General features: G+C 39.6%; 2 protein-coding genes across 2 annotated transcripts in view; one reads left to right on the plus strand and one right to left on the minus strand.

Moving 5' to 3' along the window:
* The window catches only part of DDX58 (DEAD (Asp-Glu-Ala-Asp) box polypeptide 58), a 25,720-nt gene extending 23,479 nt beyond the window's left edge, over window positions 1-2,241 (plus strand). The window contains exons 16-17 of the mRNA XM_009885257.1: window positions 1,173-1,319; window positions 1,942-2,241. Of these exons, the coding sequence (XP_009883559.1) occupies window positions 1,173-1,319; window positions 1,942-2,241 (447 nt within the window). The remainder of the gene's footprint in view (window positions 1-1,172; window positions 1,320-1,941) is intronic.
* Window positions 2,242-5,030: 2,789 nt separating this feature from the next.
* Window positions 5,031-22,460, minus strand: part of ACO1 (aconitase 1, soluble) — a 26,411-nt gene continuing 8,981 nt past the window's right edge. Inside the window, exons 6-20 of the mRNA XM_009885269.1 lie at window positions 21,172-21,311; window positions 19,993-20,164; window positions 19,387-19,487; window positions 18,229-18,345; window positions 16,715-16,874; window positions 13,315-13,450; window positions 12,723-12,807; window positions 12,318-12,474; window positions 11,629-11,753; window positions 10,727-10,831; window positions 9,898-10,040; window positions 8,288-8,435; window positions 7,746-7,868; window positions 6,520-6,705; window positions 5,031-5,245 (exon numbers count right to left, since the gene is read on the minus strand). Coding sequence (XP_009883571.1) covers window positions 5,132-5,245; window positions 6,520-6,705; window positions 7,746-7,868; window positions 8,288-8,435; window positions 9,898-10,040; window positions 10,727-10,831; window positions 11,629-11,753; window positions 12,318-12,474; window positions 12,723-12,807; window positions 13,315-13,450; window positions 16,715-16,874; window positions 18,229-18,345; window positions 19,387-19,487; window positions 19,993-20,164; window positions 21,172-21,311 — 2,012 coding nt within the window. The 3' untranslated portion in view covers window positions 5,031-5,131. The remainder of the gene's footprint in view (window positions 5,246-6,519; window positions 6,706-7,745; window positions 7,869-8,287; window positions 8,436-9,897; window positions 10,041-10,726; window positions 10,832-11,628; window positions 11,754-12,317; window positions 12,475-12,722; window positions 12,808-13,314; window positions 13,451-16,714; window positions 16,875-18,228; window positions 18,346-19,386; window positions 19,488-19,992; window positions 20,165-21,171; window positions 21,312-22,460) is intronic.

Genomic DNA, 22,460 nt, shown 5'->3' on the forward strand with positions numbered 1-22,460 from the left:
AGGTGGGGGTCGGTCTCTTCTCCCAAGGAAGAAGTGATAGGACTAGAGGAAATGGCCTCAAGTTGTGCCAGGGGAAGTTTAGGAGAGATATTAGGAAAAAATTCTTGACAGAACGGGTTGTCAAGCATTGGAATAGGCAGTCCAGGGAAGTGGTTGAATCACCATCCCTGGAGGTACTTAAAAGACGTGTAGACGTGGCACTTAGGGACGTGGTAGTGTTAGCTTTGCAGTTGGACTCAATGATCATAAAGGTCTTTTCCAACCTAAATGATTCTATGGTTCTATCTCCCTAGACCTTTGTAACAGGTTTCCCAGAGAAGACTGACATAAGCCAGGTGCAGCCACTACAGTTCTGTCATATCCCTGTGGATTTGCAGATCACCCCATGTTTCCAGGCAAGCTTCAGACAGTGGTAGTGTTAGCTTTGCAGTTGGACTCAATGATCATAAAGGTCTTTTCCAACCTAAATGATTCTATGGTTCTATCTCCCTAGACCTTTGTAACAGGTTTCCCAGAGAAGACTGACATAAGCCAGGTGCAGCCACTACAGTTCTGTCATATCCCTGTGGATTTGCAGATCACCCCATGTTTCCAGGCAAGCTTCAGACACTGAGCTGTGCAACAAAGGATGTCCAAGGCCCTCTAGCTTTTGTGAATTTTCTTCTCCCATCTTTGAGGATTGGTTTGGCTGCTTCTGCTTCTCTTCAGAGGATTCTGTTTCTGCATAAGCTGCAGGTTCCCAGCTCTAGGCTGTGGCTGTTGCCTCTTTCTCTGTGTGCAATTTCTGTGGTCTCTGCAGCCTACTTTCTAAATGGTGATCTTCCCAGAGCAGCAGCACTAATTCTGCTGTAGGGAGTCTCATATGATTTAGTCTTCACACGGATATAACAGCATTATGACCAAAGGGGACATAGTAGGGTAGAGGGGGGGTGGAAGGAACAGATATGGCATAAATGCTGTCCATCATGTAGTCTTATTCTAGCCTTGCATTCTTAACCTGACAAACGTACCACTTTCTTTCTCTGGTATGAGTTGCTAGAACAAGGCATGTTTTGTGTGTTTGCTTTTAAGTAATAGATTCCCAGATGTTACATATCCTGACTCATGTTTAGACAGACATTGAGGCTTCTCTTAATTTCACAATGATCTTGACTTTTATTTATTTATTAAAGATACATGACCTGCAAATGAAGGAAAAGGTATTACGAGATTCCAGGAAGAAAGCAACAAGACCTAAGGTAGTGGAAGGGAAAAGAAATCTTCTGTGTGGAAAATGCAAAGCGTATGCCTGCAGTACAGATGACATCAGAATTATAAAGGTATGTCTCTGTATGGAAACCTACATCCATGAATACCAGGCAAGTCAGCATTAGTGAACTAATGGCATTGTTTATCAGTGTGGAAAGTAGGCTATTTTGTGCAAAATGGAGCAGAAAAAAACCCTGAGTATGTATTATATATTGTGTAGGTATTGTACATCAAGTATTCTTGATGATGCCCAAGGTGTGTGAATATGTGATATGACAGGAATCACTTCAGTTTTCCTGAACCCCCTTCTGTTAGAAATTGATTAATTTTGTGGAAAACCGTATGATCTTCAATGACATAACCTACTGGTATAACTGCTGCTTATTTACTTTCTCAATTAGCATAAGATTGGAAATCTTCCTGCAGTTGAGAGATTTCTCCCACCATTTCTGTTGACTGACAATTATCTAGACAAAGTACTGAGACCAGCTCATTGTTTAAGTCCTTGGCTTATGGGCCAGTTTTCAGTTTTGAAAGGAAAGGAAAACCATGGTTTTACAAGAGGAGGTGAGCCTCCTGAACAGGACACACCTTACACGGGAAATGGTATTTGTGAGGGGAAGGGGAATGTCAGGAAAAAAAGTAAGGAATGGTGTTTTGACTATTAACCGGTTCTGGCCTGTGCTGTTTCAGGAATCTCACCACACTGTCCTTGGAGATGCGTTCAAGCAGCGTTACATAACAAAGCCTCACCAGAAAGCAGTCCAGTTTGATTGTTTCGAGAAAAAAAGCAAGATGCATTGCCAAAATACTAGTTGCCAGCATGACTGGGGAATTATAGTGAAGTACAAGACATTTGATAATCTACCAGTGATCAAGATCAAAAGCTTTGTAGTAGAGAATGTTGAAACTGGGACACAAATGGATTTTCAGAAATGGAAAAATATTAATTTTTCTTTGAAGAATTTTGACGTTGAAGAAACATCCAGTTGAACTCAGCCTTTTAGTGAGTGTATCACCCTATTGCACTAAGCTGAAATAGGATGATCTGTTTCTATGTAGAAAAAAAATCTTGTTCTTTATACTGCCTGATATGCTAGGTCCCTCATCAGCATCTGACCAGATTAAAAAAGACTAACATGGTCAATAAAAAAAATTGATATCTAATGAAATATTTCACTAAAAGTTTTAATATAAGCATGGACAAACAAGTGCCTAAGCATACAGATGTTAATGCTTGCTGCTATGAAGAAGTTGGTCTGAAAAAAACAAAATGAAGTTGAATGACTAAATAAACATCTAATTTTAGGTGACAAGCCACAACTTCAAGTATTTCTGTGTGAATCAGAATCTTCTTTGTTACTGGTAACTTCTGGTTGGATTGTACTTCCATGCAGACAACATCGCGTACGGATACTGACACTTTAAGCACCACTTTAGCTACTTTTAAAGCTTTTTAAAAATTACTTTTAATGCTCTAGGCATTTTGGTATATAGAAAATTAAGAGAAAATGTCCAGTAACTTTTCTGTAAAGAAGATATTGCATCTTTTAAATCCATCTTTATTAAACAATGCTTTTGCAACAACATGAGAAAAGCAGTAGGGCTTCACAGAGCCCTCTTGGAGGAGGCATCTTCTGGATTAAAATGGTAGCATTGTTTTCTTCTTATCACCACACATTTATCAAGTTGCTGTTGCTGAAATTGCAGAATGAACACCTTTCTATGTGTTGCTTAACTGAACAAGCCCCAAGAGCGACAAGGCAGTGCCTTGTAAGATGGGTTAAGGCTTGATTTAAATGGTGATTAGCATTTCCACTGATGTGCTGTCTCACGAATTGTCATCTGAAATCTCTCAAGACACTAACGTTAATTCTGCAAGTTTCCTGTCAGAGCTGATCTACAACGGGAACAAAGTCTGGGCATTAGTGTGTTTAAGTCCCTTCTCCCCACCCAGATCCCAGACTTCTCTCAGAAAATCAGAAATTGCTTACAAACGCAGTTACGAAGTATTATTAAAATTTAAACCACCTTTGCTTCTACATATCTGCAGTGAGCTTAATCTTCAATATTTCTAGACCCAACACCAAATATATTTTCCATTCGCTTTCTGCATTTGATAGTGTAGTAAGGTATGTACATAGAAAAATTATGTGTATGAAACACCTGAACTCTGAAGAAAACAAACTACCTTGAACAGGAATCTAACTCAGAGCCCCAAAATTATTTAAACTACCTAAACCCTAATCAGTGAGACTTGTGGTGTTCTTTTAAACATTGTTATGTGGCATTAAAAGCAAAACAGCTTTTTAAGCACTGCTTCATGTTCCACCCCAGTCCATGTCTTTTACTGTGAAAGCTGTATGCACTGTACAGGAAGCCTGAATCTTAGTCGCATAGTAACTTACTCTGTGCTTAGTTTTTACCTGGTAAATTTGCTGTTCTTGCAGCTGCTTCCAAAAAGGAAACACAGAACAATGGATAAAGATGATTTATAGTTGGATAATGCCTCCCCTCCAAAAATACTAGGTCCCAGTTCTCTTGGCTTGTCCTCATGAGAGATGCTTCAGACCCTGCAACATCTTACTGGGCATCTGCTGGACTCACTAGAGGAGCTCTGTTTGCTGTAATCAAGCAAGAATAGCCTGTTGCAGGAACAGTGCAATCTCTATCCCCTCCTTAATCCTCCTGAGGCTTAGTTCTTTCAGAACTATTTTCATTGGGTTTGGGTTTTTTTCCCAGATACAGCTGGAGCCAACTACATTAAAAGTACATTAGGAGATTACTTTGAAAGAATTTCTCCACTGTATTAATTGTTGTGCTAGTTGCTCTAAATGAAGTTAAGAGTAAGAATTAGTACTATAACCTTGTTTATCTCTGAGTAAAAGTACTTTTGTTATCACTGTAAATAGATTCATGTGGTATTGTGGATTTGGCCGTCAATTCAATTAATGCATTAGTGTAATCACTGGTTGCTAACTGCCATAAAAACTGCTGACAAGGATCTTGAAATTGCGGTAGATTGTCTTCTTGAGGACACAGAACAGAGGGAAGTACATCACAGTAGTATTTTGTTGGGTTACAGAAGACTGCCAGTATCTGACAGTGTTTGTATTCGTCCTGTCTCATGCAGAGTATTCAAAGAAACAAGAATTAAAATCCGAGAAATCAAAACTTGTATGACTCTGCTCCTACAGGGACAATGAGAAGAGTTTAAAAGTCAAAGCTTTCTTCTGCATCCCTGTACTGAGAATAACACGACAAAACCCACCAAAGTTCTTGAAAATAAATTTAATTTTATCCATTAGAAATATTATCCCCAATAGGTCCACCTTTCCACAAAGGCTTAGGTTTTAAACAACAAAGTTCACATTTTTTAGAATTAATAGACAGCTAAATAATTAATTTCAGTATTAGATTCAGATTCTGGTCAACTGAATAAGAAAGCAAGTCAATATCAGGTAATTAGGAAGAAATAATAATTATTTTTTATACTGTCAGTTAATTTTTGGACCACTGATATGAGCATAGAACTTAACTTCAGAGTCAAACTAAAAGGACCAAATATATGAAATCAGCACATGATCTTCAACTGTTCCACAGATTCCAGCAGTATTTTAATGACTTTTGCACTGTATTCTAAGGTAAGTGAAGCCAACCACCATACAAAACAAATAATAAATGCTGTTTACTTAAATTGGGCAAGTGTGTCCAGTTTCCTGATACACAAAATAATTCAGCATTGTAAACAAGCCTTCTAACACACTCCATAAAAAAAATTGTTCACTTTACGGTTCACGCTTTCAAATTTATGATTACCACAGTTTTATTGCGCTCACCAGAAGCAGGCTTGTACCTGGATGTTTTTGCTTAATGTTTTTGATTAGGATGCCATTTTACGGATCATGTAGTTCAGAATGCCGCCGTTGTGGAAGTAAGTAAGCTCCACATCAGTGTCAAATCTCATGATGGCTTGAAAGGTTTTCCCAGTATCCAGCTGTTGGGGTCAAAGAAAGTCATTCAAGCAGCAGAACCTTCCATACGTTACATGACATCATCGTAAAATAAGGACTATTACAACAGTTTTGCCATCTTAGCCAATTGTGATAGAAAGCCAAAGTGAACAAGCACTGGACATCAGTATTTCTTCCCACACTAGACTAGAGCCAGCTGCTTAAGAGGAAAGTGGTTTAAAGCAAACCATAATAAACACAGTATGGGATCTCCTTGCATTGTATTTGCTGCCTTGCCTCATTTAGATTTGTTGTTGATATAACCCTAGACGCACAAAAGCTGACCATCCTTTCAAGCTGTTCTTCTATGTAATCATTCTTCTGGCTTCGGTACAACTAATTTTGTTAGCTGTCTTTGAGGGCTAGTGTTTGGGAATCAGAAAAGCACAAAGACAAGTGCATAAAATGAATTATGTTTTACTGAAGACTCCCCTAGTCAGGTACTTCCAGATGAATGCACAATGTTCATCTGTGACTGATAAGCTGACCCACTCTTTGGGATATACACTTTCTCAATTTCAGGGCAATTAATAAGGCACAGGTAAACAACTATTGTTAGAAACTAATCCAGGTAGACCACCTGCATTAAATGAACACGCAGTAAGTAGATTGTTTTACTAACCACAGGAAAAAAAAAACCAAAAAACCAAAACCCCAGATTTTGATGCTATTAGGTTAAATAAGTCCGTTTTACAGATATTCCAATAAAGAAGAAACAAAATTTTTATCACAGATGCTAATATTTTTCAAAAAAGGGCATAAGTTTGGAGGCAAAGCTAGACAAAAAGCAGTCTTTCAAATACAGGGCCTGAAGTTTAATTAGATGTTATGCTGGGTATGCTTAGACTTCACTTTGAATGCTGCAGCATACAATATTCTATCAGTTGAATTGTCAGTGAACTATTTTAATTTTAAATTCATTTAAATAAATTAGTTTATTTAATTTAATACTTACAGTTCGCTTTTTATTGTGCTTCAAACATTTAATTGAGACAGAAACTCTGGACTTTGAAAGACTGGTCCAAAATACAGGACTGCTTTGTGCTAAATAAAGCAGTCTGGGCACGCTGCTTTTATATCCCATCATAGCAAATCCCTATTACAATGACTGTTTTCATCCCCTTCACCATCTCAATTCTTCTCCCTTCCTCAGGTGAGAGAAGTTTACTGCGATATGAAAGCACATTGTTTGAAGACACAGTGAATTTTGAGTGAAACTACAGTGATTCAGAAAATTCAGCCTATAGGTGTCGCATACCTTAATCTGGATCTTCATTTGCGGTTTTAGTTTTTCAGGAATGATAATGGTGTAACGCTCCCGTCCAGTGAGTCCTAAAGTTCCTGCATCCTCTCCAGGTAAATACTGCAGAGGAATCACTCCCATCCCTACTAGGTTGCTTCGATGAATTCTCTCATAGCTTTCAGCAAGCACAGCCTTGACACCCTGGGAAATACACAATAGGTACAGTTATCTTCATGGTTTTGGATCGTTTTTCTGTGCTCATAGGAGGGAAATTGGTATGTTTGTGGTCCCCTCCATTTCATTTACCAGCTACTGGTAGAGTCAGCAGATCTGTCTAACAGTGGGCTGTCCAGGATGACTCGATTATATGTTAACTTTCAAACATCTTTAAAAGAAGTCTGATTGTCAAAAAATTACACAGGCTTTCTCAGGAATACTGCATCCTTCTTTAACATGTCTCATGTAGAGGACCACTAATCATGTCCATAACTCTCGTTAATTCAGTGTTGCCCTCCTACACTACAAGCACCAGGATGCATTTTAATTAATTTCTAAATTTTTACATGTTAATACAGTCAAGACAATAAAATCACCACTGGAAAAAAAAACACAAACCAACCAAAACCAAAACAAGAAACTTAGACAAATGTAATGTTAAACACCAACTCTAATTTTGTTAAATAATACACACGCTATTGCCTTTACAAATTCCACACCAAGAAAGCTTCAATCAGAGTTCGGGCTGGTTGGACAGGACAAAGAATGAAACAGATATTTCACTGTACATGGATTTCTATTAGGCTCCTGTAACAATACTGCTAAACATCCCTGCAATCTGCATGGTGAAGCCATGCTAAGTTTGCTAAGTTTCACTTTCACAGATACTACTTTTCTTTTACGCTTTCTATCTTCCCTGCTAAGTGAGCTGAACGAGGCAGCTGGAAGCAGACCCAAGGTTTACAGAGTTATGGGAAGCAGAAGTAAAGAAACTGGTTTTCTGGTGTAGCCTTGTGGATTTCTAGCTGAAGATCAGTCAAGGCTTCCAGTCTGGACAGGATCTATTAATATTTAAATAGCTTTTGCAACTCTGCTGTTGCTCTTGGAGGCAGCTGGGATTTCAAAGCAGCTCTTGCTACCAAAAGTGAGAATGAGCTACCCAGGATGTTGGTCATAAGCTAGTCTTCCTCAAAAATGAATACACTTATGTACTGTCGTCCTTATACTTTACTGTAGTTACTCACCAAGAGGAATGGTCCTTTAGCTGCCCAGTCTCTGGAACTTCCCGCACCATATTCCTTCCCAGCCAGCACAATCAGGGGATGGCCATCCTGCTTATATCTTTCTGCAGCATCAAACACATCCAGCTGGAATGAAAATGCCAAATACTTTATATACTTTTTGGGGGTGGAATCACAGTTCCAGGGAAACAAAGAAAAAAAAAGTGTCCCCACATAAATAGCTGAAGCCCACACTTTTTGCCAAACAGGATATTTAAGGATATTAACCATACAGTGCTTTGTGGCTTCTAGCCTGATCTCACTCTGAACACAAACCTGCACCTTCCACTACCACTTCTACAGTGGTTGTACTCTCCACTGATAGACCTGGTAGCACATGATGTAGGTATGTGTGACCTGCTTCCCTAGGTCAATACAGCTCCTGTCCCCTCATAAGCTTTACTTAAAGGACACTTAAGTAAATGACCTAAGCTGTAAGAAGGAAAGCCAGTACTAATCCACTCTACTGTCAATGAGCCTCAGTTTAGAGCAGCCTGTGTACTTACAGTTTCCCCAGAAGGGAAATGGACAGTCTGAGGTCCTTGTTTATCAATAAATTTGTTCACCAAGCGAATGTTTGCAAATGTTCCTCTGGCCATGACAGCATCGTTCCCTCTGCGGGAGCCATAAGAATTGAACTCTCGAGGAGTCAAGCTATTAAGGGAAAAGAAAACAAAGAAAAACAGGAAACGGTGTTGTTTTTAGACTGAAGCACTCTGTGCTTTAAAAGAAGAAAGTAATGAACTGGTGTTTCTGAGGCAGGTAAGCACATAGTTCCCATTATGGCAGTAGCATCCAGTTAGCTGATACTTCTACTTTTAAGATTTTTTTGAAGGAAAAAGAAATAATTAAAAAAAAAAGAGAAGCCTGTCTACAGCTTGGTCACAGAAAGCAGCTTCCATAGTATTCTCATCCTTTACCCTAGAAAACAGTATCTGACAGTGACGGAAGGATATAGCTCATGTTAAGAACTCTAAGAACTGTATTGCATCTTCTGACCTAACAGCTGGCTACTGAAAATCCTCCTTATTTGTATTACCATAGCATCTTGAACAAATGTAGAGACACCACTATGCTAACCATCCAAAAGGCAGAGAGAGCCCCTGCTGCAAGTTAGAACTACAGAAGAAAAAGTTCATTTGCAAACAGAGATATGGGAATGAGGGGACCCTCCAGCCTCACCAGTAAACAAAACATGTGCTGGAATGTGACAGAAAATTGAACTGTTTACATTGGGCTACATCCAAACAGCAGCTATGACACACAACATCTGTTTTGTAATGTGTGTAGGACTGTTTAGATATTTCAAAGTGGCTGATAGCAGAGGGCCAAAAAGTCCAGAGCATACAGTTTTCAGTAGATCACGTTGGTTTAATCAATTTCCTCCCCAGAATTATTAGGTCTAGTAAAAATATTTTTTTTGGTGTATGTCAGTGCTGTTCCTCAAAACACCCTGAAGCTGTAAGAAGTCCTAAACCAAAGAATAAAAGTATTATGTTATCTGTGAAGACTGAACAGGGCAACTCAGCAAGTCCTAGTCTTGACTTAAGTTGTACCCAGAGTACTAAACTGACAGGCTGGCCATAGAAAAAGACCAACATTTTACAGCAGTTTGGACTCCCAGCCACGATAGTTTTGCCAGTTTTCACAGCTACGCTGAAACCTAAATCTCTAGAAGTTCTGTAGCTACTGATAGCCTAGATCTATGAAATAGTTGCACATGCTAGAAGAAGTGAGTATAAAACCAATTTTTCACATTAAGGACTATGATCATTTTGCTACGATAGGGAGACAAATCCTGATTTAGTCCTTTACAAATAGACACTGCAAAAACTAGCCTGGGAGTTACCTTTTCCCCTCTGTCCCTACAAAAGTCTTCAGCTCTCCAGTGTAATAGACGTGCACACTCCATGCAAGTTCTTACACTTGCTGAGAGCTGCTGAAACAGCAGAGAAAGAAATGCTTTTCTTTCTTCTTTTATATATCTTGCAGGCATCCGTCAAGTTATACAAGTGTATGTGAACAGACAGCAGATATGCGTGCCTGTAACACGGTATAGTAGCTGTGGCTTTTTTGCCCTTCTTAATTTATAAAAAGAACATGAAGTAGAGCTTACCCTCTGCTAGTCAAGTAACGGGCTGCAGGACTATTTCTTGCTATATTCCCAGCTGGAGATATGTGGTCGGTTGTCACAGAATCCCCAAAACTCAACAAGACATAAGCATTTTCTATTGTTTTCGGGGTCTGAAGAGCCAAAGTCTAAACAGTCATAAGCACAAACAAAATCATTAAAATATGACACAGAATTCCTTTACCTTTCTCAAAAGCACAAATTACAAAACAAAGTCTCCTTTTTTATATAAGTTAGAAGAAAGAAAAGACCCAACCTGATTAAAAATGTTTATGTTCTTGCATAAAATATGATGTCCTGGCTGTCTGTCAGGAAGTTCATGCATGAAGAAAATAGATGAGGCAAAAAAATTAGCTGAGGCTTCCTGTGGTACATGTGTGAACACAGATGAAAAATCCAGGATACCTAGACATCTGCATGCATTGAAATCTGTGTTTGCTTTTAAATGGTACTGAAATAGCAATCTGAACACTGAAATACTTGGTGCAAAATGCAGGCAGGTGGAATTGTGGGTTTCATTTCCTGCCCTTTTTCTCTCAGTTCCTTTGTGACTATTTAAAAGTATTTCAGCTTAAAACGAAAAGGAGACTTTTCAAAAGCCCTGAAGTGACAGAGAATCCTTAAAATTTTGAGATTCATTCATGCCTTTGTATTAAAATGAATACAATAGTGTAATTCTAACATTTGACAACCCAGGCATCAACAGGCTATGACGGATGCTCCCAGGCCTCTTGAAGTGGCTTTGCTTCACCTTTAGCATTAGTCAAGGTCACTACACACTCTGGTTTGATTCAAAGAGAAAGCGTGCACGTACCAGACCATCAAAGAAAGGTGGAGACTTGATGTAAGTTGACTTGGGATTCCAAGTATATAGTTTATCTGAAGGAGAATCTAAGGCATTCCAAGATTTGTTTACAGTCTGAAAAACACACAAAAACATGCCACTGATTTCTAAGTTCTCAGAATCAATGGAATTACTTCAGAATCCAGGTAAAATTACACATTTGACTTCAACAAAAGCCATGTGTATTTCTTGAAGCACTTTGGGAAATTCCTATGACAATATACATTATGTTTGTTGGGTTTTTTTTGTTTTGTTTTTTTTTTTTATTATTATTATTTTATGATTATAGCTATTAAAAGACTTAGGAAAACGCTCACTTCATTACAAAAGAAGAGTTGCTCATCCAATTTTCTGACAGTAATCTGTATTATGGACACAGATAACACTTTATAATTCTCAAGTGTATTTATCAGTAAGGTTAAGAAGCCTTCCTAACATGTAAACCTTACAAATGTTTTGTTTCAAGACCTGAGAAAGGCTTACTGAAAGGCATTACCAAGTACAATTTTTTTTCTGATGTGAATGCTATTAAGTAATGCAAATTAATTTTATGTCAGCTGAAAAAAAACAAACATCTGTAAAGCTGGAATATCTCACTTTCTAATATCAACCTGGGATGACTGTTTAAAACACATCATCTCTCTGTTACATTAAAAACAAATATTAAGGAGCTATTTTCAGGACACGATTGTCTGTAAGAACCACTTAATTAACCAGAAACCATTTTAAAAAAACAATCTCATTTGACTACTTGTCCGAACAGAGCAACAGCAATAGAAGCAAAAGGTTTGTTTCATTATCAAGACCAGCTTATTTAACATCTTCAGAATAGCACACTAACTATCAAATTACTGTCCAAGGAATTAATTCACCTCTATTTTTTGGTAGACCTCCTTGAACATCCCAGGAATAACAAACTGACGCTCAACAGCCTGAATCTCGTTTCTTGTTGGCCAGATATCTTTCAGGAAAATCTTCTTTCCCGAAGCATTTATTCCTGTAGAAAATGCTATTGTTATGTTTGCTGCAAAAGTTTCCCATTAAGAAAGAAAGAAAAAGTTTAGCATGGTGTCCTTTAGCTATGTGTTCCATCTAACCTTTTCAACACTTCTGAGACACACTTTATTTCTCCTACAAGGATCTAACAGAAGAGGGCCTCATAAACTTGATGATGCCTGTACATACACCTTCTTTTGTGATTCCCAACAGCCTTCCAGAATAATTTATAGAATAATTGACATTGGAAAGGATCCTTAAGGGCTGTCTAGCTGAACTACTGGCTCAAAGTAAGTCTACAAGGTCAGGTTGCTTATGAGAGACTGCCACCCAGATATAACCAAAAAGATGCCCCTGTGAAATCAGAATACTGGTCAGGCTTGGCTTCTCCCTTTCTCCATCATACAGTCTCCTTGTTGCTCTGTTTCTTAACAATTGCATGCTTTGTGTCCCAGAAGTACTCAGTCATTTGAAGCATCTCCCTAGGACAAATGTTTCTGAAGAGCTTAATTCCAACCAATTTAGTTTACAAGCTGTGAAAAGAAGCACCCTGATATTGTCTTACCCAAAGGCTCTTTCTCGAAGTCAATCCTGATAGTCCCTGCAATTGCATAGGCTATTACCAGTGGCGGAGAGGCTAGGTAGTTAGCACGGGTGTTGGGATGGACACGCCCTTCGAAATTCCTATTGCCAGACAACACACCCACCGCGACAAGGTCTCCCTGTAAGAGAGAGTTTGAGACAAAGGTAGCTGAGGTAGCTTGCAGACTCCACACACCCAGCAGGTCTGCAGAGCTGCACCATGCTGCGACATCAATGACTGGACAGTCATGGAACTGTCTCCTTCCAAACAATCCCAATGAACACTTCCCACAGAAAAGAATATAGACTGAATTTACTTTGCACGCAGTTGAGAGGAGTTAGTACACAATATAACACAACTCAGAACAGCACACGAAAAACTGCATACCTGTGTAATGGCCTCAACAACAGACTCTGGTAGGGGTCCACTATTACCAATACATGTCATACAGCCATAACCCACCACATCAAACCTAGACAGAGCACAAAAACGATCAGTGAACATAAAGCTATTTTGGAACAAGACGTTTAACCCCTTAGTAGTTGGCTAGGGTTACTTTCAGAAGATGTACTATTTTAACAAATTAATTGCTGCCAAAAAAAAGCGTTTTTGAGAATGCTCAATTTTTATCATTTCAGTGACTGTCCGTGCACATAGAATGACGATCTGGGAAATGTGTTATCCAGCAAGACGAACAACAATATAGTGCTATTTTAAAACCATTAGCCTTGACAAATAAACCTTTTTCCTGCTTAAGAACATGAGTCTTCAAGAAGCTACAGCAGGCAACAGGCACCCTCTCCTGTTTGCACAAAGTCAGCCAGCACAACAGCAATGCATTAACCCATGCAGGATCCTGCCATAGGGTACCTGCCATATCTTTTATGCTATACAGAGAAATAGTTACTCTATTGCATCGCTTGTTGTCAATGCTTTTAGTTAAGCAGCCGTAGGGCAACAGTAAGAAAAGCACTCTTACCCTAGTTGGGAAAGGTAACTCATAACTCCACTCTCCCTCAGATAGTAAGTGACAACCCCGCTTCCTGGGGACAGGCTAGTTTTAATGTATGGCTTCACTGTCAAACCAGCTTCAACAGCTTTCTTAGCAAGCAATCCTGAAAAATGCAAAGGATAGTTGCAGTTTTTCTGGAAGTGCGACAGTTTGGTGGATCAACAGGTTAACAGAAGTACCATTAAATAACTGGAAAACAAAAAAGGCTCAATTTCCAGCAACAAAATGGTACAGTGAGCCAACAGCACTAATCCCAGAATAACCAGCTACAGCTCAAGTGCTCTGTTGAACTGTACATCTAGTCTGCAATTTCTCCTCCACTGGAAAGTTGCTCGAAGTTGCATATAACAAAATGAACTCACACTGGGGCAGCACATAGACATTCAAAACTCAGAACACTATTCTTAAGACAAGCGTCTCACAAAAAATTCAATGAATTGTTAACTTCCCACTTATGGCAGTCTAGTGACCCAATGCTGAAATAACTGCCAACATACGACCTGCTGACCTCAGAAGAAGATGGCTATGAGAACATCAACTCTGGCCCTTGTCACAAACAAGCTATCACACAAAATACACAGCTTGTTGCAGGAGTGCTGTTTTACCACTCCTGGATTTTTAACACGCATACAGAAATTTTAGTGGAGTGTATGTGTTACCAGAAACATATTTATACTGAATTTCTTCTTTTAAATGAATTGTCCATACACAGATGAATGTTCAGAAAACAAGTCCCCTCCAGCCCTTTGCCAAGATGGACATAAAAGAAGCAGCAGCTATGCAAGCTATGCAAAACTTCACATTCCCATGTCTCCTCATTCTCTCTCTCTCTCTCTCTCATATATCCACTTAGATAAGAAAAAATACATCAGCTCTGCTTTGATCCAACATGATCTCCAACAGGAAGACACCATCAAACTGTTCTGTCTTTGCCAGATGTTTGGCAGCTCTGTTAGACATGATCTGGAGACATCCACTTTTAAGTGTTGTGTGAAAAGGCCTACACTGATAGATTTGGAGGCCTAAAGGTAGATGAATTTTAAAAAGCAGTCCTATTTCTGAAATTGCTGAGGCTCCTCAGCCGCCAGAGGAAGCTGCTGAAACTGAAGCTCTTGGATACTTTTGAAAATGTGACCACGAACAAGTGATCATCCTAGGACCTAAGGGCCTGGCAGCCTTGTTTGAAAAGTGTTGGCTTCTGTTTTCCTGCAAATGCCAGTTCTGAAAAGAATGCCAGGTCAAACTCTAAAAACTGGCAAGGAAACGCCATGACTTAGGTTGCTTTGAGCAACCTTAATCCAACACCTTTGTAAAGTCAGATTAAGCTGTCAAGGCTACTACAGCATACAGTCAGTATCCCCACAGACACACAGCCCCTGCACATCATTTAGTGCACAGGATACACAGTAGTAGTTGGAAACAAATATTCATACTTCGGATTTCTTTTCGCTTGGTTACTTAGTGTGTGAGCACCATATGTTTTATTTACTTTCATTTCAAACCCTGCTCTGAAGATTGAAGAAACGTGGTATCATGTTTCTTGTGAGTATCTTGGAGGCTCAACACTGTAGTGTACAAACAGTTACTGGGGACTGACAGAATTACTTTTTCCCTCCTAGTCAAGGTCAAAGCATAAGCACTGCTGTATGGAAAGGCAGCAAAGGTAAGAGTACCCACTAAATCTGAGCGCATATGATGAGATCCTTATGACTATATTCTTCAGGCTGCTGTGCATTAAGTAGTAGTGAATATGTCTGAAGTACCAACTTTACTTGTATATGCAGAGCATTCTCCACTTTAAACACATAGAGCTATTAAGCCAAGCAAGCTGAAAGATCAGCATCCCCACTGCCACGCAAAGAGTTAAAAATGCATGCCAACAGCCTGGGAGCCAAACACTTGCGGAAACTATATCCTAAGCACGTGGCACAGCTGAGGGACACATCTATGTCTTGATCCTTAGAAAAAATAAATACAGCTCTATTTCTGTGATCATGACCAGGATGGACCTGAGGATAGAAGCATGCAGATTTGTCTGTCCTATCAAGGGCAAGTAAAGTCTGAGATTTTGTTCAATTCTGTTCCTCTCAAAGGGGTAAGAAATAGACCAGTTCTCTCCGCCGGTTCCCTTTCCACCCCACACTGTGGTTTATGATGGACTTTGTCCCTGATGCTAGGAATTAAAAGACCTTTTGTGCCTGGGAATGGGGGGAGCTGCTGGTACTGTAGAGTACCCAAAGAAAGATGCTAGCCCAAGAACAGATGACAAATACCACATCAACAAACTAATCGCAAAGTGATTGCTGTCAGAAGCTATCCACAAGCCAAGATCTTCCCAGCACCACACAGGAACAAAGGAGACAGATTACATTACTTCAACCAGTCCTCTGTGGTCAAGCATCCTTGCATTACCCATTGCACATCTCTTCCAACCTTTGTAGAAAATAAGCCTGCATCCTACAAACAGTCTGACAGACTAGGAAGCCCTAATGCAGTGATGATCTTACAGCAACAGATAACATCTATTTATATGTTTGAAGATGAGAGAAAGAAATATGTGAGCCTGTAGCCAAGCACCTGAGAAAGAGGGCTGAACTGGGCTAGTATAGAATGAACTCTTTGAGTTGACTCTCTTAATTCATATTTTGTTGCCTAAGCACACATTTGGAATAAGAAATTTTCTGCCCAGACAAACCAGGTTAAAAACAAACAACCTCCTAATCTGAAATTTAACACAACCACTCGAACCAACCGTTTTGTAGTATTTGAATGGTAATAAGCAAGAAAGTGGGGAGATAGAAGACCCTTCTCTGACTACTTCTTGGATGCAGATAAGATGCAAATGACAAGGCTCTGAAAGATGGCAATCCCTGAGAACAGTTTTCCTCTGTTTCTGTTTCCTGCTCAACCCCCACATGCCCTCAGACTCTTGCTGTAACAACTCGATACACCTCTAGCTAAGTGTGTGTTTTCTACTCCGCTGCCAGATCAGAGCACCTTCAGACTTAAACCCATAGACCATTCTTCACTGTCCCTCTTCTTGTGGCTCTGACTTTCAATAGCCTCTTCTCAGCTCTATATAACAGCTTCTGTGGATTTCAACACACGTCAGAGGTGCTGGTTAATTCAGTTCCAGCTTGCCCTGTAGAGAGAACGGTGCAGGAAAAGTACATTTTCTTCAATCCATGCTTCCAGCTACCATTTCCAGAATTCCTTCTGCTGCCCTTAGGGACTAAGCTCAGTTTTAGCACTCCAAATGACAAAAACAGCACTGTGCACATAGAATTACATCAGCGTTGTATTTGTCTTTTCGGACACACAGCCAGAGCCATAGAGAAACTACTGCACATCAAGTAAATAAACTTACCTGCTCCCAACATAACTGAAGGGTTACTGGTGTTTGTACAGCTTGTAATGGCAGCAATCACTACTGAACCATGAGCAAGCTCGAAGTCACAGCCCTCAAAATTAAATTTGACTACGCTGTTGTGTCGGTCTGGGGCAATTTGGAATCCCTTGAATCCTTGCTGTAAGAGGAGAAAGAAAAAGAAAAAGAAAGAAGGAAAGAAAGAAAAAAAAGAAAGAAAGAAGGAAAGAAAGGAAGAAAAAGAAAGAAAGAAGGAAAGAAAGAAAGAAAGGATGTGGTTAATAGAAATATTTTGACTGGAAATTAGTATGGGCTGGGAATTTCACAAATGAGAAGCACCTGTCAGTCACAACCATACTTGCACTTTTAGATCTGGTGGAGAAGGCTTGCACCTCTGGTCAGTCAAAGTGGAGGACAAAAATTATTTTTCTAGGGTCTATCCTATTCTCTGTTTACCAGTAAAAGAGGCAGCCTTTGCAGCAAAACGTATTTGTGTTTTCTTCCTGCATGAATAAATCCTTCTTCAGATTGCTCAGATGTTTCTTGCTCCCATATGTCCAGATTCCTCACCACATACAGTCTTTGTTACACAAACTAGTCCTGAGATTTTTAGCAGTGACACTTAAGATTTGTAAGGCATGAATATCAAACAGTTCAAACTTATACTAAGAGCTGACTCAAGAGGCAAAAGCCTGACAGTTGGAAAAAAAAAAACCAACAACCCAAAACAACAAGCAAGAAGGCACTGTTCACACCATGAAAAATTACGCTTAGACACCCGAATGCATAAGGTTATTTAATGGAGATTGGAATATATACCAAACCAATAATTATTGGGAATTGCTGTAGCTTAGGTTTCTTGATTTACATCACTAGACTTCTGTACCGCCTTTTACAAAGGCTGTTACTGTATCAGGTGAGGATTCAAACTGATTTCGGAAACTTATGCATCTGGGTATATTAATTAAAATTAAAATCTTGCTCTTTCAATAACAATTTTTGACTGGATAATGTAACAAGAAGTTTTTTTCTGTCTTTACCACCAACATCAAAGAGTCACAGAGACACACGCAGTTCTGATCTGTTGAATAGATTCAGTACTGAATGCAAAACTACATTGGGGAGCTCATGACATAACCTGCTTGGGAAGCTTAAGAGCTGGGTAGTTCGCACAGGGCTCAGTGCAGTAGCTACTTGGTTGACTACTAACACCACCCATTGTGGCTAGTTCACAGAAATCTCTAGTTGATGTCAAAACCATGTTAGGCCTAAGACTGATCAAAAATCAGAAAGAACTACTACTTCAATAGGACATGAACACCTTCATGTGTTCATCACTCTAAATCTAAACTACCCATTGTCGATGTAACCTCCTAAACTGCATTCAAACATCCTCACTTACTTTTCAATAGGCAAACAAACAATACACAAGTTAACCCCAGAATGCAGTTCCTGAACACCAGACTTTCAGAAACATGCATTAGTTTGTATGCCCAAATGTTCCTAGTTCCTACCTTGGCTCCCAGACAAGTCTCAAAGTCATTCTTCATATCTGACACAGCAACTTTGTCCTGAGGTCTTTTTGGTCCACTGCAGCAAGGCACAACAGTATGGAGATCCAACTCAACAACCTATTCAGTAAGAGGAACAGAGAGTGGTTCAGCACTGCATGACAAGTTGAAGCCAGCTGAGCCACAGGTATGCTTACCTCTGCTGTTGAAACAAGGCTAAAATTGCACATCTTTTATGTTTGTTTGCAGAAATTATCAAAGAGAAGGTAAAGGTTAGAAGAAAAGGAACAGTTTTACTTTTAGACCCTACCAGCTCCCAGGTATGGCTCTGAAAACTACCCCAGTTATTGAAATCCCAATGTGTGACTACAGCCTCTAAACAATATAGATGATTTTGAGAACTATGTCCTTTCACATGCTAGCAGCAGGGTCCTCTTCAGAAAACAATGATGTGAAGAAATCCTGGTACTGGCATAAACCAAAGCAGACTATTCATCTTGGCCTTAGGGAAAACGTTCAGTTTATTATGAAACAGAGATTATCATATTTTCCTGTTCCTCACCCATGTTTCAACTTTGTTTTTATAGTGTTATGCATCTTTCCATATTTACTAAGGTTTTTGGATAATTGTGCAAACTTGAACGTAAGTTACAAGGTAAATTCTTACTGTAGAGAAAACCAGGAATATTGCTGACTTTCCTAGACACAGAGCAAGATCTTGATTTTACTGCATAGAAAGTAGCTTGCGTGGTCTGGTTACTGCAGAGAGCTTCTAAAGTGTCCTGATTCACACAGCAAAATAAGTTGCTAAACAGAAGAAGGGTAAAACTGGGACAAGGCTTACACAGACAATATCCACACTTTCTTCACAGCTGTGTTTGAATCTGGACCGGACTTCTCAAAACTGCATGGATCAAATTGCACAATCTGCACCAGCGAAAGCTCAACTGAGAGCCAATTTATACCTATGCCCGAGTGTTCACACCTGGAGAGCCAGCTGGCTCATTCCACTGGGCCCTAAGTTAAGACAGCTCTGTGGACCAAGCCAAAGGATAAGGAGTCCCTTGACAACTACTTAATTTCTGTGCAAAACAGACAATTGTCACATTAAAATAGGGCAGGGCATAAAGCAAGGAGCCAGAAGACAGAGTAGTTTCTAACCTGTGTGAAGTCTGGATCCTGAGAGGAGTTCTTGAAATCTCTTAGCATTCCCACAGCCTCGAGGTACTTTTTTGTGCACAACACTTTCTCTTTATCACGGCCTATGGTGAAAGCCAGATATAGCAAAATCAAAATGCAAATGAAGCTGAGTAACTACTATGTGACAGAAAAAGAAAAAAAACACGCATAACAGGCTATTTCACTGTTCACACTGTACTACCTTGCACTATAAGTAGTGCACTGTTCACACTGGACAACAAGACCCTTTCTGAACAAGTATTAGAGACTTACTAGAAACAAAGCAACTGAGCAGACTTAGTGGCTTTTGCAGAACAAAAACCTACGTTCCTGTATCTGTCGTCTGGACAAGCTAGATTTGGGCAGGGCTAAGCACGCAGTTAGCTGTGAAACAGTCTAAAACTCGGCTTTTTCTAAACACAGACCCTAAGCACAAGAAACATCTTGAATAAGCCAGCATGGATAAAAAAAAAGCACTCAAGCTCAGAAGGCTCCACCTAATTCAACCTCATTGCTGTCTACACCATATAGATCTGGAGTCCTTGCTTTCATTTACACCTTTAAGTTGTAGTCTCTTCTTACACTCACCGGTTTGTATCAGGTACCCAATGCTAATATCATCCACTGGAAAATAGGCAGCTGTTGCTCCATACTCTGGACACATATTGGCAATGGTGGCTCGGTCAGCAATTGACAGCTGGGCTACACCAGGACCAAAAAACTCGACGAATTTACCCACGACTCCGACTTGGCGAAGGTGCTGTTATAAAAATACAGTGCCTGTGTCAAACGAGCTGAGCATGTATGTTACGAAATCCAGCTTCTGACGTCACAGGAACCTTTTTAGAAGGTTTCTATACCCATCAGAAATCAGGAAGTTTTTGTAAACTAAACCATGAAGATGACTATACAGAGATGTAAAGTTTCAATAACAGGGTACAACACAGGGATGTACTCCTTCTAAACTTGTTCTTCCTCTCGTTTAAACGAGAGTCTATCTCAGAACAACTGTATTTTTCTCAACATCAGATTCCAAGGACAGAACAGTGCTGGCTCTTTTGCAAACCCACGAAGGTGGGGAAATAGGAAGAACCAACAGCACAAGTACATGAATCAAACCGTGAATGACTGAACACACACAACATCTAGATGAACTCATAAAAAAACCCATTGGCTTTCCCCATTTGAAGGTTCGCTCTAGAGACAGCATCCCATGGTGAACATGTGTACCAGATTTCTGACCTCCAACAACATTAATGCTGACCCAATAATACTCTTCAGTCACAATCCAGAGAGTGAATAAACGTATTGAGAACATATGACACATGAGCCAAACACTTGCAGATCAAAGAAATCGGACTGCAGTGCTTGTTGTCTGTTTTCAGGTTTTACATTGCCTTATTTTAAGTGGGGACTTCAAAAAAAGAAAGTCATTGTGTTTCTTTTGAGGCAGTAGAGAAACAAGATCCTTTTACAAGCACCATTGTTCCAAAACAGGTCTGCATATGAGGATTTGAACAAGCCCTAAGATATCACTTCTCTGTTCTATTTCATTTGGCTTCTGGGAAACAGATTTGCCTAGCACATTTGTGGTTGTCCTTGGGCAGCTGATTCCAACGCACACAGACCAATAAAAGCTTAAAACAACTCCAAAAATCACTACATGGAAGCAACCCACAGGGCTCCCAAGCATGCAGTACAGTGTCTCTGTCCTACATAACACGCACAGCTTCCAGCAGTATGGGCAAAATAGCAGATGTTCATTACCTTGGTAATGGTGAGCACAATGTCAGTGGATGTTACCAGTGGCTGAGGGTTTCCTAGCAGCTTATAGCCAACCACTTCAGGAAGCACCATGCTGATCGGCTGGCCCAACATCACTGCTTCTGCTTCAATGCCACCAACACCTGTACGAAACAAGAGTATACAATCCAACTATTCAGAGAGATAGTAACATGTCAAAGATAAACCCATGAAATACAACTGACTGATGATGACTTGATTTAAGGTGTGAAAGGGGAGAGAAGGCAGACAGCTGGGGGGCTTAGCCTTCTGTTAAGAGGCACTCCTCATCTTGCTTCAGTTTCTTCAAGGTTGGGATTTTTAATTTCTTTCCATTTCATATCTTCATCCTTGTTCTTCAGCCATTAGACAGGATATTAGGTAAGTCTAAGTAACTTACTCTGAGGATGCTTGGCTTTTACAGTAACAGATGTAAAAGTTTTATTGAATGACTTAAACATGCAACACATCAACAAAGAACAACTGGCATGGCATTGAACATGGTGTGCTTGAGTGAAATGAGAGTATGCAGACCATGACTACTGGTCACCAAACAAAATCTTAAAAGTTATTTTGAAGGAAGGAAAGATTATTAGTGTCAAGAGTACAGAAAAGCTACTTGTTACGACAGAATTATCTTCCTTACATCTACTAAGTTCCAACAGGGCTTGGGCATGTACAGGTGGTAACCTTTGTGAAAGCACACCTTCAGTACTAAAGGAATGCAATTTGACTACTTCATTTTGCTAATTTAATAAGGTAAAGTGTCAAGATGTCATAATTGTATGCCATCTCAAAACCTCATGACGTTTACTATCAATTTGGCATTAGGTAGCAGTTTTATAAATTTTTGCCTGAAGAAAGTCCCTCTCATGTTTATCTTTCACTTTGAAACCTCCTTCTACCTTTTGTTTAGCTTAATTAATACTGAGCTAGAACAAATTACCTGTAATAGTTGCTTACGTATGCCAAACCACTAGTCCTGTCCTTTTTCCCCCCCATTAACCTAATAAGGGTTCTGAACAATAATTTTGAATGTATTTTATACAAAATGATATACCCATTTAATTAAAAGGATAATTATGTGACAGATCCAATCACGTGAGTTCTTTCACTAGGTGTTGAATCATTTTTAAACAGTCGAGTTAGTCAACATGATTGATGGGCTACTACAGACAGGTATGAAGTTAAGTTCAGCATCACCAACCACTAGCAAGAAATGCTGGAACCAAGAGCACATGCTTTGAGCGTGTATGGTACGGACTATGCCCAGC

This window comes from Charadrius vociferus, unplaced genomic scaffold, assembly GCF_000708025.1.
Source record: "Charadrius vociferus isolate BGI_N301 unplaced genomic scaffold, ASM70802v2 scaffold60, whole genome shotgun sequence".
Lineage (NCBI taxonomy): Eukaryota > Metazoa > Chordata > Aves > Charadriiformes > Charadriidae > Charadrius > Charadrius vociferus.